This window comes from Lithobates pipiens, unplaced genomic scaffold (genome assembly GCF_037356315.1).
Source record: "Lithobates pipiens isolate NorthernLeopardFrog02 unplaced genomic scaffold, aLitPip1_a1.2 Scaffold_18, whole genome shotgun sequence".
Classification (NCBI taxonomy): Eukaryota; Metazoa; Chordata; class Amphibia; order Anura; family Ranidae; genus Lithobates; species Lithobates pipiens.
Window position 1 is genome coordinate 500,661,547 of NW_027507758.1, and position 14,238 is coordinate 500,675,784.

General features: G+C 39.3%; 1 protein-coding gene across 3 annotated transcripts in view; it reads left to right on the forward strand.

The window, feature by feature from the left end:
* The window catches only part of UGGT1 (UDP-glucose glycoprotein glucosyltransferase 1), a 156,235-nt gene that overhangs the window by 105,280 nt on the left and 36,717 nt on the right, over positions 1-14,238 (forward strand). For all 3 annotated transcript variants that reach the window (XM_077488664.1, XM_077488666.1, XM_077488665.1), the window contains 6 exons: positions 1,890-2,048; positions 3,252-3,337; positions 3,460-3,544; positions 8,314-8,402; positions 12,256-12,360; positions 12,638-12,722. In XM_077488664.1, the coding sequence (XP_077344790.1) occupies positions 1,890-2,048; positions 3,252-3,337; positions 3,460-3,544; positions 8,314-8,402; positions 12,256-12,360; positions 12,638-12,722 (609 nt within the window). The remainder of the gene's footprint in view (positions 1-1,889; positions 2,049-3,251; positions 3,338-3,459; positions 3,545-8,313; positions 8,403-12,255; positions 12,361-12,637; positions 12,723-14,238) is intronic.

Consider the following 14,238-nt stretch of genomic DNA (forward strand, 5'->3'; position numbering starts at 1 on the left):
ATGTATTTATTAATAAATTTATGTTTGTCATGATTTGGTAGGTACATCACAAACAGTACATGCATAACAGAAATACATGTTACAAACCATGTAAATGAATAAGTAGCATGTTAAAAACCATAACTGTTGTACATGGACAAAATGGATATCCTCCATGATAAAAATGACTGAAAATCAGTATTTTTGAAAAAACAGCCTAATCCAAAGAACGTATGAATAAAACGATGCGTTTGATGGAGTATGCCCAGTCTTCAGGGGTGGATGCATACTGAATTCAGCATGCATCCACCCCTGAAGATTGGACATACTCTATGAAATGTGTCAGGCTTACACAGATGCACTACGTTTTATTCATGTTCTTTGGATTAGGCTGTTTTGCCATTTTGTCCATGTACAACAGTTATGGTTTTTAACATGCTACGTATTCATTTACATGATTTGTAACATTTATGTATTTCTGTTATGCATGTACTGTTTGTACCTACACAATCAGAACAAACATAAATTTATTAATAAATACATGTTTTTACATCTGACCCATGCTGACTAGCCACAATATATACCTCATTTAAAGTCCCAACCCTTTCTTTTGTACCTGATTTAGGGATGGCGGTGCATGTTATCATGCGTTTCAAAGTCCCAAACGCCTCTTCTCTTAGGAAAAGTACTAGTAGATCAACTCCTCTTGAAGTGTTCAAATTTCCTAGTAAAGTCAAAGAAACATTGTGAGTGAACAATTAGTAAGTAATTATGTAAACATTTCAAATACTTGATTTTTTTTCTGCCTTCTTACCTACATTTTTTTAGTTGGCAACGGGGTCAATTTAAAGAAGGCAATTTCTTGCATTTTTTTAAAAACAAAAAGGAAACTCCTGCAAGCAGTTTAGCAATACATTTTCTTGCTCTTACTGCACCCTCCTCCAAACACTGGATCATCTGTCTAAAGATAGGGTCTTCAGAAAGTAAACCCAGTAGTGCCATTGGTTCTTTTTGTTTTTCCTAGTTTATTATTTTTCTGAGATTCTGATTGTTGGGAATCTGGAATACCCCAGTGTTTTCGGATCTTCTTTTCCTTTTCCCTTTCTTGGTAGCCAGGCAGGATTCTTGCTGCTGGAACTCCAAAACTTTTTTCTTCATTTGTCTATCAAGACCATGCTCCCAGCTGTTGGCTTGCATATCATAGGTGACTATATTATCTTCCTATTATGTTTTCTTCTAATTGTTGATCTAAAGGACTCTTGACTGGGATTTGAGGATTTAGCAAACCCTCTAGGGAAACATTACCTTATACCCTTCGGTCTTGTTTGTTTGTTCCTCTCAGGCGTTTTATTTTCACTGTTGTGAGAAGTAACAACATTTTGTTTGTAGAAAAAAATGATCCAAAATTCTCCGCACTTCCTTGAATCCTTTAACGTTTCATAAAAAACATCACAAACAGTGTGGGGACAATAAATGTTAACACATTTCGCTCTTCAAGAAGCGCTTACTCATAACCATGTTTTTATAAAACGTTAAAGGATTTGAGGAAGTGCAGCAAATTTTGGGTCTACTTTTATATTTACATTGACAGACGAGCTGTGCTATCACCCTCGAGATTGTCTGCAGCAGATAACATTCTGACATTTCACTTGAAGCGGTTTAACATACCAAATTTGTGCTTGGTGTCCACCTTTAATAGGCAGCGCTTATAATTTGAAGGTCTCCAGTGTCCTCAAAGAGCTCATTTCCTCCTCATATTTGAATACCACTGGCCTGAGGCAGTCAAATAGCAACCTAGAGTCCCAGTATACTGAACATATTTACGAATGTCATCTGTGCTGTAGTGTATGCTTACCATGTTTTTTTTTTTTTTACTTTCTTCTTGGGTTTTGTCTTGTTTTTTTTATCAGGTGGACAGCATTGTAGCTGCAGAGTTTGAACTTGAACACCTGCTTTTGGAAGGCCACTGTTTTGACATCTCTACTGGACAACCACCACGAGGACTCCAGTTCAATCTGGGAACAGCAAACAATCCTGTGATAGTGGACACCATTGTCATGGCTAACCTTGTACGTTTCTGTTTGATAACCAGAATATCATATAGACTTTGGAGGGCTCACTGTGTTTCACTCACTGATGCACTGATTCTCTCACTGATGCTTTTCTGAAGTAAAAGCCAAGAATTTGTTAGCGAGTTTGGGCTGACCATGTACAGAGAGTCCCCGGGTTACAAACAAGGTTCTGTAGGTTTGTTCTTAAGTTGAATATATATGTAAGTTAGAACAAGTACATTTTTAAGTGTAAGTCCAGCCAAAAACAATATTTTTAAAAGAGAAGTATGTTCTTGTGTGTGTGTTTTTTTAATAATCCTATTTCCCTAGGTGGATGCAGCATCGGCTCGATGCTGCATCTATTCCCCGGCGCTGCATTTATCCCCTGGCGCCTCTACACTGAGAACCAAACGATCTAACACCACTGATCACTTGGTTCTCACAGCTCCGTGAGCAGAGAGCTGGTGAGTGTCTGTCACAGTTCTCCATTCTGCCCCCTCCTCGCTCACTGGAATGCTGTATTGTGGAGGGGGCAGGGGCAGCCCACTCAGGCTCTCATGGGCTCGCTGAAAGGCTGAGCTGGGTGTCGGTCCAGGGATCTGGCAGATTCCGACTCTGTGGCTGTGATGATGCTGAGCCTGGACCTACTTCTGTGACGTCGGCAAAGAGCGGACTTCAGCCCACTCTCTGCTGAAAAAGGGCCACACTATTGCAAAACAAACTCCTCTCCTGTGATCCACAGGAGAAGTACAGCCAAACAAGCTTTGGCTGTACTTCTCCTTTAAGTTTTTTGGCTAGAACAGGGAAGGGTTAACGCCCTTGTAACCTTTGTTTTGCTGTCTGTGCCCCTGTTCAGAAGATTTCATCTCACGTTCTGTTCCCATGACAATCTGATTTTTTTAATTTTGGGTTGTTGTGGAAACAAGGATTGGGTGACTAAGCTTCAGTGGAGACATCTTTTTCCCATAAAAACTCTTATAGGAGTGAATTTTGCTTGCTAGGGATCGATTTTCTCTCACTTCCTGTTGTCTCCCTCCGTTTGTAAGTATGAGTCATATGTATGTAAGTCAGGGACTGCCTGTGCACTGTACAGGCTTTTAGATTAGGTTGTGCTAGTGCACAGTTTATTGTGATATGGAAGCAAGTACTTATTCATGAATTGCTCTATTTATTGGCGCTCTTGTGCATGACGTGACATCTGTATTTTTTGCTATTTTACAGGGGTATTTCCAGTTAAAAGCTAACCCTGGAGCTTGGATTCTTCGTCTCCGCAAAGGTCGTTCTGAGGATATATATAATATTTACAGGTAGGATTGTTATAACACCTGTAAGTTTTTATAATCACATTAGCTCAATTTCGGAATGATGCGCTGTAAAAAAGTGAACTTTAATGAATGTAGAATGATTTTGTTCTCTCTGTTAATTGTAGTCATGATGGCACAGACTCTTCTCCAGAGGATAAAGACGTGATCATAGTTCTTGATGATTTCAGGAGCAAAACCATCAAAGTAAAGGTAATGTGTGAGTGTGTGCCCTCTTGTAGTTTACTTCTGTACCTGCCAGTGGTGCTGTTGCTATTCATTCTTTGTAGGTATTTATTTTTCCAGACGTTATGGACAAAAATAGCACATTTGTTACAGAAATCTGTTTTACTCCCCCTTTTTTTGGATTTTGTGTGTCCTGGTGTCATGGAAGCACAGTGGGTACTGGATTGTAAAGGTTATTAATCCATGCATGTTGAAGAAATAACTAACTAAAATGCATCCTATTAAAGAGGAGGTTGAAAACTAAGAATACAACACGTTACATTTCTGCAATCTACCTAGATCTGGCAGCTTGCGGTAATCATGTGTTCTTTTGTACCGTGATAAGGGTTCCTCTTATAACAGGAGATAATCATGTAATATCTTCTTCTAGAGCCACTAACCACAAACGGCATGCTTTCCATACATTGGTAATGTAAAAAGAGCTGAAAACACTAGAAAAGAAAATCAAGGTAGCTTAATGAAAGTGATATTTCCAACTCGGGTTGGTTTCACGTCCAGTGATAGTAACCAACTCAAAAACTGTCTCGGCAGTCTGCATCCAGGGCAGATCACTTGCATGTGATTGATTAATGAGTGATTACATGCAAGTGGCCATGACTAGCCACGGGAGCTGGTAGCCTCCCATTGCTTTCAATGTGGCTTCCTCCTGCAGCTAATCCTGGGAACCCCTGCTGGGGTTGTCACTTCTAAGTGCGGGTGCATTCACAGGTGTGAATGTACCCTTATAATATAATGCACATTGCTTTGATTTCAGAAAATCAAGCATGCATGCTTCAATCTAGAATCAGTTTTTTGTAGCCCATGTTGTGATAAGTGTCACAATGCCTGGCATATAACGGTGATCACTGATAGCTTAAAGGTAGAACACAATGAAGGACAGTGCTGTAACAAACATTTCCAATGTCCAGCCCCATTTGATTATCCATCTGTAAAACAGGGAAAGAGCACATTGCTCCATAAATCAACATGCTTGAAAAAAAAAATAGAAATCAAAAGTTTTCCTTATCAATCCAAATCCACAAACAGTTGCAGTCTTATGTCCTCTCAAAGATTGTCTCCATGGGACGTGTAGTTCCCCAACAGCTGGAGGGCTGTAGTTTGGAGATCCCTGCTCTAGACAAATGGAGAACGGACCCCCATCCATTTTTTTTTAGTTGATCGGATTGGATGATATGGAGGGTCCAACATCCAACAGGGTCTGCCTGAAATACTTACAGGTGGACTCTATCAGTCCGCTTGTGTGAAAGGTGCCTAAAAAATTTATTTATTTTGCTTGTTTAATCACTTCAGCCCTGGAAGATTTTACCCCCTTCCTGACCAGAGCACTTTTTACAATTTGGCACTGTGTTGCTTTAACTTACAATTGCGCGGTCATGCAATGCTGTACCCAAACAAAATTTGTGTCCCTTTTTTCCCACAAATAGAGCTTTCTTTTGGTGGTATTTGCTCAACTCTGCATTTTTTTTTTTTTGCTCTACAAACAAAAAAAGAGCGACAATTTTGAAAAAAAAAAACCTATATTTTTAACTTTTTGGTATAATAAATATCCCCCCCCCCCCCCCCAAAAAAAAAATGTATTCATCAGATTAGGCTAATATATATTCTTACAAAAACAAAGGAAATAAACCGCGCTCAAAAGCGAAAAATAATCTAGACACAAAGCTGCAATAAAAACCAACAAATATCCATATGGTGTTGAAAATCTAAAATGTATAAGTTGCGCTAATAGATGTGACCACTCTTAATATAAATGACATAAAAAATGAGTGATGATAAACAAATATAAGTCAATACATGTGCATGAAAGACTTCAATAAATAATTCAATAAAAATAAATATATATGTGCACTTGAGTGAAAAAGAAATCAAAGTCCATAAACAGTCCAAGGAGGAGCTAGGAAATGCGGAACCCAATGTATCCAATGGGAAAACAGTTATTACGGAGGACCTAAAGCTCGAAAAGGAAGACGTAACGGAAGCAGATCATAATTCTAAATGCCCTTACCAAATACAGTGGACCCCCTGTTTGGCAAGGTCTACTGCAGATAGAACCCTCTGCACGGGTATATTGGATATCCAACTGCTCATTAATCGGATCCCTTATCTCGTTTCCCCGCAGAAATCCAAGAAACAGGAAAAAATAATTTCTACTCGCCACGGCCACTCGTACGCCAAGGAAACCATAAGTGGGGGGGGGATAAAAATAACTCTGATAGTGTATTATCGTCACTAAAAAGCATTTATTGCTTATAAAGCATAACAAACAAAAAAGCAGAGACCAGCGTCTCCTGCTTACATTTAAAAATTGCCAGCAAGCGATTACAATGATTACAGAAACAACCATTTGATCCTATCAAGGAAATTCTATTAGTCTTGCTTTCACGCAAGCTAGCCTTCCTGATGGCCATTGCTAGCAGGGTGTTGGAATTGGTGACAAACAAAAAAGGAGGGGGATTTCTCAGAACTCCTCACTACAGTAATTACATTGGTCATATTTGACAATACAACAATTACTCTATATTTGTCCACTACAGCCATAGTTGCTATCTTTCTCCTCTTTTTTTTGAGGTATGGTTAACCCTTGACTGTGCTTAGGGAAGAGGAAAAACCCCCTTTCTTTGTTGGAATTGGTGGCCCTTTCATGTAGGGAACCATACCTAATTCTTCACCATGACAAGGTGGTGATGCATCCTATTCCATTCCTCTTCCCAAAGGTGGTGTTGGCCTTTCATTTAAATCAGGACATTGTTGTGCCTTATTTTTTTCTATCAGCCTTGTTTGGCGGAAGAGAGATGACTGCATTCCTTGGATGTTTTCCAGGTAGTCAGAGTTTGTCTAGATCTGCAGAGAACCAAGGATCAGACTCCTTTTTTGTTTTACCAGAAGGACCCAAGAAGGGGCAGGCAGCTTCCAAAGCTTCCATTGCTAATTGGGAAGCCAGTTGGTCATTTAGGCCTATGGTCTGAAACGTAGGGTAAGATCTCATTCGCCAGGGGTGTAGGAACCGCCTGGGCTTTTGGCCATCAGGTCTCTGTGGCTCAGATTTGTAAGGCTGCTACATGGTCTTCAGTGCATACGTTCACAAGATTTTATCAGGTAAATGTTAGAGCAGCCGAAGATTTAGCTGTTGGCCGTAGTATACAGCAGGCTGCCATTTGTTTGGCAGAGTGTCTCCCTCCCCTCAAAACTATGGCTCTGGAAGGTCCCAGTAGGTATTAAATATTAGCCTAACTTTGTGTCTCGTGATGTATGATAAAGAAAATATGATTTTTTCGTCGTTTTGTAGCAAGCATTCAGTGCTTGCTACAAAACTGAAGTACTTCTTGTATGGGAGGGGTTATATTGGAGCGGACTTCTTGTCTAGGACTTTGTCTAACAGTATCCATTCACCTAGATGGCGTAGGTAATGAATATTAGCCTAACTCTGTGTCCCATGATGTATTCAAGGAAAAGGATTTAACTGGTAAGCATGACGAAAAAATCCTATTTTTTTGCCCTGCATGCATAATGCACGGTTTACGATTAAAAGTGTGGGAATCGCACACACAAAAGAAAAATCATACTCACCTAGCTGGCTCTAAGACTGAGAACTGAGTGATCAAACACCGCTGATCTCTCAGCTCTCGGTCCTCAGCCTGCAGAGATCTTGTGATTGTCAGTCACTGACTTTTTGCTCTGCCCCTCCAGTGCTCACTGGAGTGCTGGGCTGTGGAGGGGATGGGAGCGACTGACTCAGGCTCTCAGTGGCTCACTGAGAGGCTGTGCTTGCTGTCATACCAGGCTTCTGGACCAGCTCTGTGATGTCAGCCGACAGTTAACTTTATTCAGCTGTCAGCTGAAAACTGGTCAGAGGAGTGCAGAACTAAGTGCACTTTGTTACCCACAGGAGAAGTATAGCCAAAAAAAGCTTTGGCCATACTTCTTTAAAGTGGTTGTAAACCCTTTACAACCACTTTTTGCTACAGGTAAGCCTATAAGGCTCTGGCCAATCACAGTGCTGCAGCGCGCTACCCGGAAGTAACTCCAGGAACAAAGTCGTAGTCCGTAGCAAGGTACGAGGACTGCTGCGGGGGCTTTGATCTAAGGGAAGTAATTAATAATGAGCTAGTATGCTATGCATTATCATTATGCCTTTGTCTTGCAGGTTGTTTTTTTTTTTTTTTGTATGGGTTTACAACCACTTCAAATTAAATGAGAGCTAAAAGGCCAGTACTTAGGGGTGTCTGCACGTATACTCTATTATGCAGAGAGTAACATCAGATTGTGAGGCTGTACTTGCTGCATCGGGTGCCATACTGTTCTAGAGCTTTCATGGAAAGCCTCCCTGAGAGGCAGTGATGTTTGGAAGGAGTGAGTGGGCAGGACCAAGTATGATATCAGAAGCTGATGTCACTTTGTGTATAACATAGCACCTTGGATTTCAAAGCTTCTAGGGTCTTCAAGCTTACTGAGTGTTTATTTGCTGAAACAACCAGTCTTGCACCTTAATCTGGCCCGAGGTTTACGTTAAGGTGGGTCTTTGAGATGAGCCAAGCAGAGTTTTCCTTCGCTTCAATTGTTGTGCGAAGTTCTTACATTCACCATGTGTTGGAGTATATTATCCAAAAGTACTCACTGTGACTAAAGTACTTGACAGGCCCCAGGCATCACAGACATTTGCTGTGATAGTTTTATGTTTTTTTTTTTTTTTTAAATCATTATCTTTTCTTGATTTTTTTTTTTTTTTTTTTTATCAGGTTCAGAAGAAGGCAGACAAGATGACCGAAGACCTCCTGAGTGACGGATCCAATGAAAATGAGTCAGGCTTCTGGGATTCCATCAAATGGTAATTTAGGCCAGGACCAGCATTCATTATTGCTTTCAGTTTTTCAATCCCTACAAAGGAATAACAGTAATGTGTCAAAATACTGTAGAACCAGTCTCTGTATATCAGAATTCCTAGCTGTAAACTACATCAATTGTATGTGGAATCCATGATTCTTAGTGCTTTTTCTCATTCACAAGAAATTTAGGCCACTGTGGATTATAAAATAAGTAAAACATTTTATTCACATTCTCAATGACCGCTAAAGAAAAGGCATTTGAAGATAATGAAAATAAAACATATGTTTTACAGTTTCAGCTGTCATGTACAGTGAGAAAAATAATTATTTGATCCCCTGCAGATTTTGTAAGTTTGCCTACTTACAAAGAAATGAAGGGTCTAAACATTTTTTATCATAGGTGTATTTTAAATGATAGAGGCAGAATATCAACCAAAAATCCAGAAAAAAAACACGATACAAATGTTATAAATTGAGTTGCAGTTCAGTGAGTAAAATAAGTATTTTTTAGCCCCGATACCAATCACTCACTGCGTTCATACATAACTGAAGCATAGTAAACTGTGTTTATTATGCTTCAGTTTGTGAATATACAGGAAGCCGCTCAGCACAGTGCACTTCCCATTTATTCACTGTTCAGTGAAGCTGAGGTTGCAGAGAAAGGGACTGTGGGGAGTCTGTCTCTGTTCTCAGTCTCTGTCTCAAAAGTGTTTAGACCCATGATATTTCACCAAAGCCCCCCCGTTAAAAATGATGTAAAAAAATAATAAAATAAAATTGTAAAAAATAAATTAGTAAAAAAATAATAATAATGAAAAAAATTATACACTCACTCTCTGGGAATGTATAGAAAGTGCTATGGAGACAGCCACCTACTAGTTTATGTTGCAATACAGTATTCCAGTGGTCTGTGCTCCTTTTTTAAAGTTTGTATGAGAGGGAGTCATGCAATATGCCATTGTGTTTGTTTCCATCGAGTTATGAATCACAGAAAAAATGGTTCATCAGTTCTACCCCATCAGATCTAGGTAACCTTTTAAATGCTAAAGAAACAATAATTACCAAAAGTTTGACTTTGCTTCGAAACTCTAAAAATACACATTTTGACACTCCTACTATAGTAGCACACATTCTGTGACCAGCCTCCTAAATACAGGAATGACACATCTCATTATGCTAATTATATAGTGATTGTGCCCACAGGTTGGGATACCTGTAATTAGATGGAGAAGGAACCATGATTGTCATTGGTCAAGTACTGTTCTCAAAACAATAATATAGTGGTCGTTGCTCTAAGTATGTATGCAACAATATGTACCTTGGTATGATAAGTATATAACCTTGTTTGACCACACACAAATTTGAATGGTTTACTTCCATCACAGTTACATACAGTGGGTATAGAAAAGAATCCCCCCCTTAAAATAATCAAATTTTGTTGCTTTGCAGCCTGAAATGAAGACAGTTAAACCACCTTTTAATTTAATTACAGCCTTTAGTCTGTTGGGATATGTCTCTACTAACTTTGCACATCTAAACGTTGCAATATTTATCCACTCATCTTTGCAAAACTGCTCTAGTTCAGTTAAATTTGATGGTGACCGTTTGGGGACGGCAGCCTTCAAGTCATTGCACAGATTTTCAATGGGGTTTAAGTCTGGGCTCTGACAAGGCCATACAAGGACATTCACCTTTTATTTCTTCAGCCACTGTGTGATCTTTTTTGCTGTGTGCTTTGTGTCATTGTCATGCCGGAAGGTAAACCTTTCTGGCAGAGGGCAGCAGATTTTCATCAATAATTTGATTGTATTTTGCCCCATTCATTTTTCCTTTTATCCTGACAAGTGCCCCAGCACCTGCTGCAGAGAAACACCCCCATAACAGGATATTACCACCTCCATGCTTTACTGTAGGAATGGTGTTATTTGCATGGTGAGCTGAATTGGATTTCCACCAGACATGTTGTTTGGTGTTGAGGTCATATAATTAATTTATAGTTTCTTCTGACCATAACACCTTTTTCCATGTAGCCTCAGAATTTTCAAGGTGCTTTAAGGTGGTCAGATGGGATTAAAATTGTATGATTTGGCCTCAACACCAAACGATATGTCTGGGAGAAACCCAATACAGCAAATAACACCAAATAAATGGTGTTTATACAATTGTAGTCACACCTTTATTAATAGTACATTACAGTATACAGGATCTTTGTCTTAGACAATTGGGCTATGCAGCTAATTTCAGGTGATTGGGCACTGGCAAAAAAAACTATACGGACAGCCCCAGCATAACCCCTTCCACGCTCAGCAAGCCTCTGTTTTTTTGTAGTGTCCCCAGATGTATGAATATTTTCGCTATATGGTTTTAGAGAAGCAAACATTTTTCTTTATTTCATTTGTCTTATCTAATTTTGGCATCCTTATTCTTTTATCAAGTTAGAAGTGCTCATAGCCACGGTGGGTTTCCATTTAGCAGCTTTCCAGATGGGTTGAGTCATTGTCTGCATCTTGGGAGACCGTACCCTGACCCTGCTTGAAAGAAGATGTAGGGTATGGTCTGTAATGTTTTTCAGGCATTGGACCCTGCCTACAATACCACTTGATCAGGATTCAGTCAGACAATACCATGGCATTGGGTTGCATCAACCAGTTATGAGGCACATAAAGTTGCAAAGCAGACCTCATTCTACCTTAGAATGAATAATAAGTTCCAGCCCAGTCCAAAGTGCACAATCCAGGCATGAAAAATTGGTATGAAAACTTTCTCAGTCATCAGCATCTGGTTCCAGGGGAATGGAAATGGTGTTTCAACACATCTATCACCGGTTGGGGCATCATATGTGGATCTTCTAGCATCCAGGTTCAACAACAAAATGAATAGGTTTGTTACAAGGTCCATTGACCCCTGTGAATCAGTTCAACTTGATTTACACCTTTTTGCCAAAATTTCTTCCTCATCTGCTTCCCAGGGTTGAGTGTGAGGGCATTCTGGTGATCCTCATTGCACTGAACTGGCTCAGGAGAACTTGGTACTTTGTCAAACTTCTGGCAGACACCAGACTGGCCATATCTCTTGTCCCACAGGGGCCAGTCTTTCCTGTTTCTTGGTCAACTTAAAGAATAACTCCATGTAACATGTTCCAAAGGTGAAATTATCCTTTAAACAATTGGATTCACTTTTTGTCATACCTGGGCACATGCTATATAAGATTAATTCACACCAGCCCACATTCTAATATGCCTCCAGCTGGTGTTCTTTGTGTTGGGGCCGTGCTATATGTTTTTACAATGCAATAAACTGTTTAGATAAAATTATTATTATTATTTATTATTATTCACGATTTATATAGCGCCAACAGTTTACACAGCACTTTATAATGTATAATGGGGGACAACACAATTACAGTACAATACAAAAGGTACAGATGTGTGAAATTACACTCCATTCAGGTCTGTGCACTGCAGCATCTCTGCTTTTTTATGCAGCTTATTGCACTGCACCTCACTGTGGTGTTGTGTGACCGGGGCACATGGAAAACAATTGTTTTCTATGTGCCCTAGTGCTGAGCCTGTGTTGATCTGTGCAAATATTGTGAACAAGCCCTTAGCCTGGAAATGTAACTTTTATTTTGTTTACACTGAATTAAAGTTTATACCGTTCAATATATATATATATATATAATATATAGAGAGAGAGATATCATTATATATAGCCCAAAATGTATACGACTCCCCTTATCCTCCTTGTATCTTCCTTGTTAAATATTATGCCAGAAAAGTCCTATTATACTGTACATCCAATCCATAAATGAGTCATAATACTCACCAGATCTATGTATGTTTTATAATTCACTAGGGGATTTGCTGGAGGTCAGAAACAAGAAGAGGTGAAACAAGATAAAGAAGATGTGATTAACATCTTCTCAGTGGCCTCTGGACACTTATATGAGCGATTCCTCAGGTGAGTAAAACTGAATTCAGAGCCTTTGATATACAGACTTTTATTACTGTGAGAAGCAGACCTGTTTCTGCTTGAAGTCCAATTGCACCAAATGCAAAAATGTTTCAAATTCATCCTAGAGTTGTGCTTTACTGTGAACTTCCACTTTGTATTCCTTCTACAATGAAGGGGTACTCAGTACTTACACCCTGGTACCTTCTCACAAAGATGATTATATAGAAAATTTCATCCATAGTATTGACTTTGTAACGCCAAAATTCCTGTTTCTTTCCCACAGAATAATGATGTTATCTGTACTGAAAAACACACAGACCCCAGTGAAGTTTTGGTTTTTGAAAAATTATTTATCTCCTACGTTTAAGGTTTGTACTTTTTTTTTTTTTTTTTTTTTTTTTTAAATGATTGAGATTTTTGTTGCTGTTTTGCCTAACAGAAGCTGTGGGGTTGGTTAAAGTGGTTCTAAAGGCAGGGCATTTTTTTACCTTAAAGTGTTACTAAACCTAAAAATGTTTTTTACCTTAATGCATTGTTTGTATTAAGGTAAAAAAATGCAGATAGCATAGAAGATGCAATGATATCAGTACGGTTTTCTGAACCATTCTACTTGGGAGCACAGGGCTCCTATGGAGTGGTATGCCCATGATGCCCTGCACACACAGGAAGTGGGTTGAATGACGTTGGTTGTCATTCAGCTTGGAAGAAGACTGGACCACAAAGTGCTGATTGGACAGGAGCAGTTGAAGAATGATGCCTTGTGTGTTTTTTTTTTTTTAACTTTGTTTAAATATTACAAAATACATTTCATTCATTTCTGTGTTGAGCTACGATGAAGTGACATAAAGTGAGGTGCGGTGTGTTGCAAAAAAAAAATTAGCATGTCTTCATTATTACACAACACACTGCAACCCAATTCAAGGCAGCATTGTGGTTTGAAGAAGACATCTTGTCCAACATATGTGTGTGATTTTATGTCAGTATTACATTGTATATCCCTGTATGATGCGGATTTCAGGTGCTTATCTAATGCTCCCTGCTGAGACCACCGCCTGTGAAAAGGAATTCCATATCCTTGCCGCTCTTACAGTAAAGAACCCTCTACGTAGTTTAAGATTAAACCTATTTTCTTATAATTTTAATGAGTGGCCACGTGTCTTGTTAAACTCCCTTCCGCGAAAAAGTTTTATCCCTATTGTGGGGTCACCAGTATGGTATTTATAAATTGAAATCATATCCCCTCTCAAGCGTCTCTTCTCCAGAGAGAATAAGTTCAGTGCTTGCAACCTTTCCTCATAACTAATATCCTCCAGACCCTTTATTAGCTTAGTTGCCCTTCTTTGTACTCGCTCCATTTTCAGTACATCCTTCCTGAGGACTGGTGCCCAGAACAGGACAGCATACTCTAGGTGCAGCTGGACCAGAGACATGTGGAGCGGGAGAATTATCATTTTATCTCTGGAGTTGCTCCCCTTTTTAATGCATGCCAATATTCTGTTTGCTTTGTTAGCAGCAGCTTGGCATTGCATGCCATTGCTGAGCCTATCATCTACTAGGACCTCCAAGTGCTTTTCCATCCTAGATTCCCCCAGAGGTTTTCCCCCATTGTATAGATTGCATATATGTTTTTGCCACCCAGATACATTATTTTACATTATTTTACATTTTTCTACATTAAACCTCATTTGCCATGTAGTTGCCCACCCCATTAATTTGTTCAGATCTTTTTTCAAGGTTCCCACATCCTGCAGAGAAGTTATTGCCCTGCTTAGCTTAGTATTGTCCGCAAATACAGAGATTGAAATTACCCCATCCTCCATGTCATTTATGAAAAAAATAAATAGGATTGGTCCAATCTCAGAACCCTGGGGCACCCCACTACCC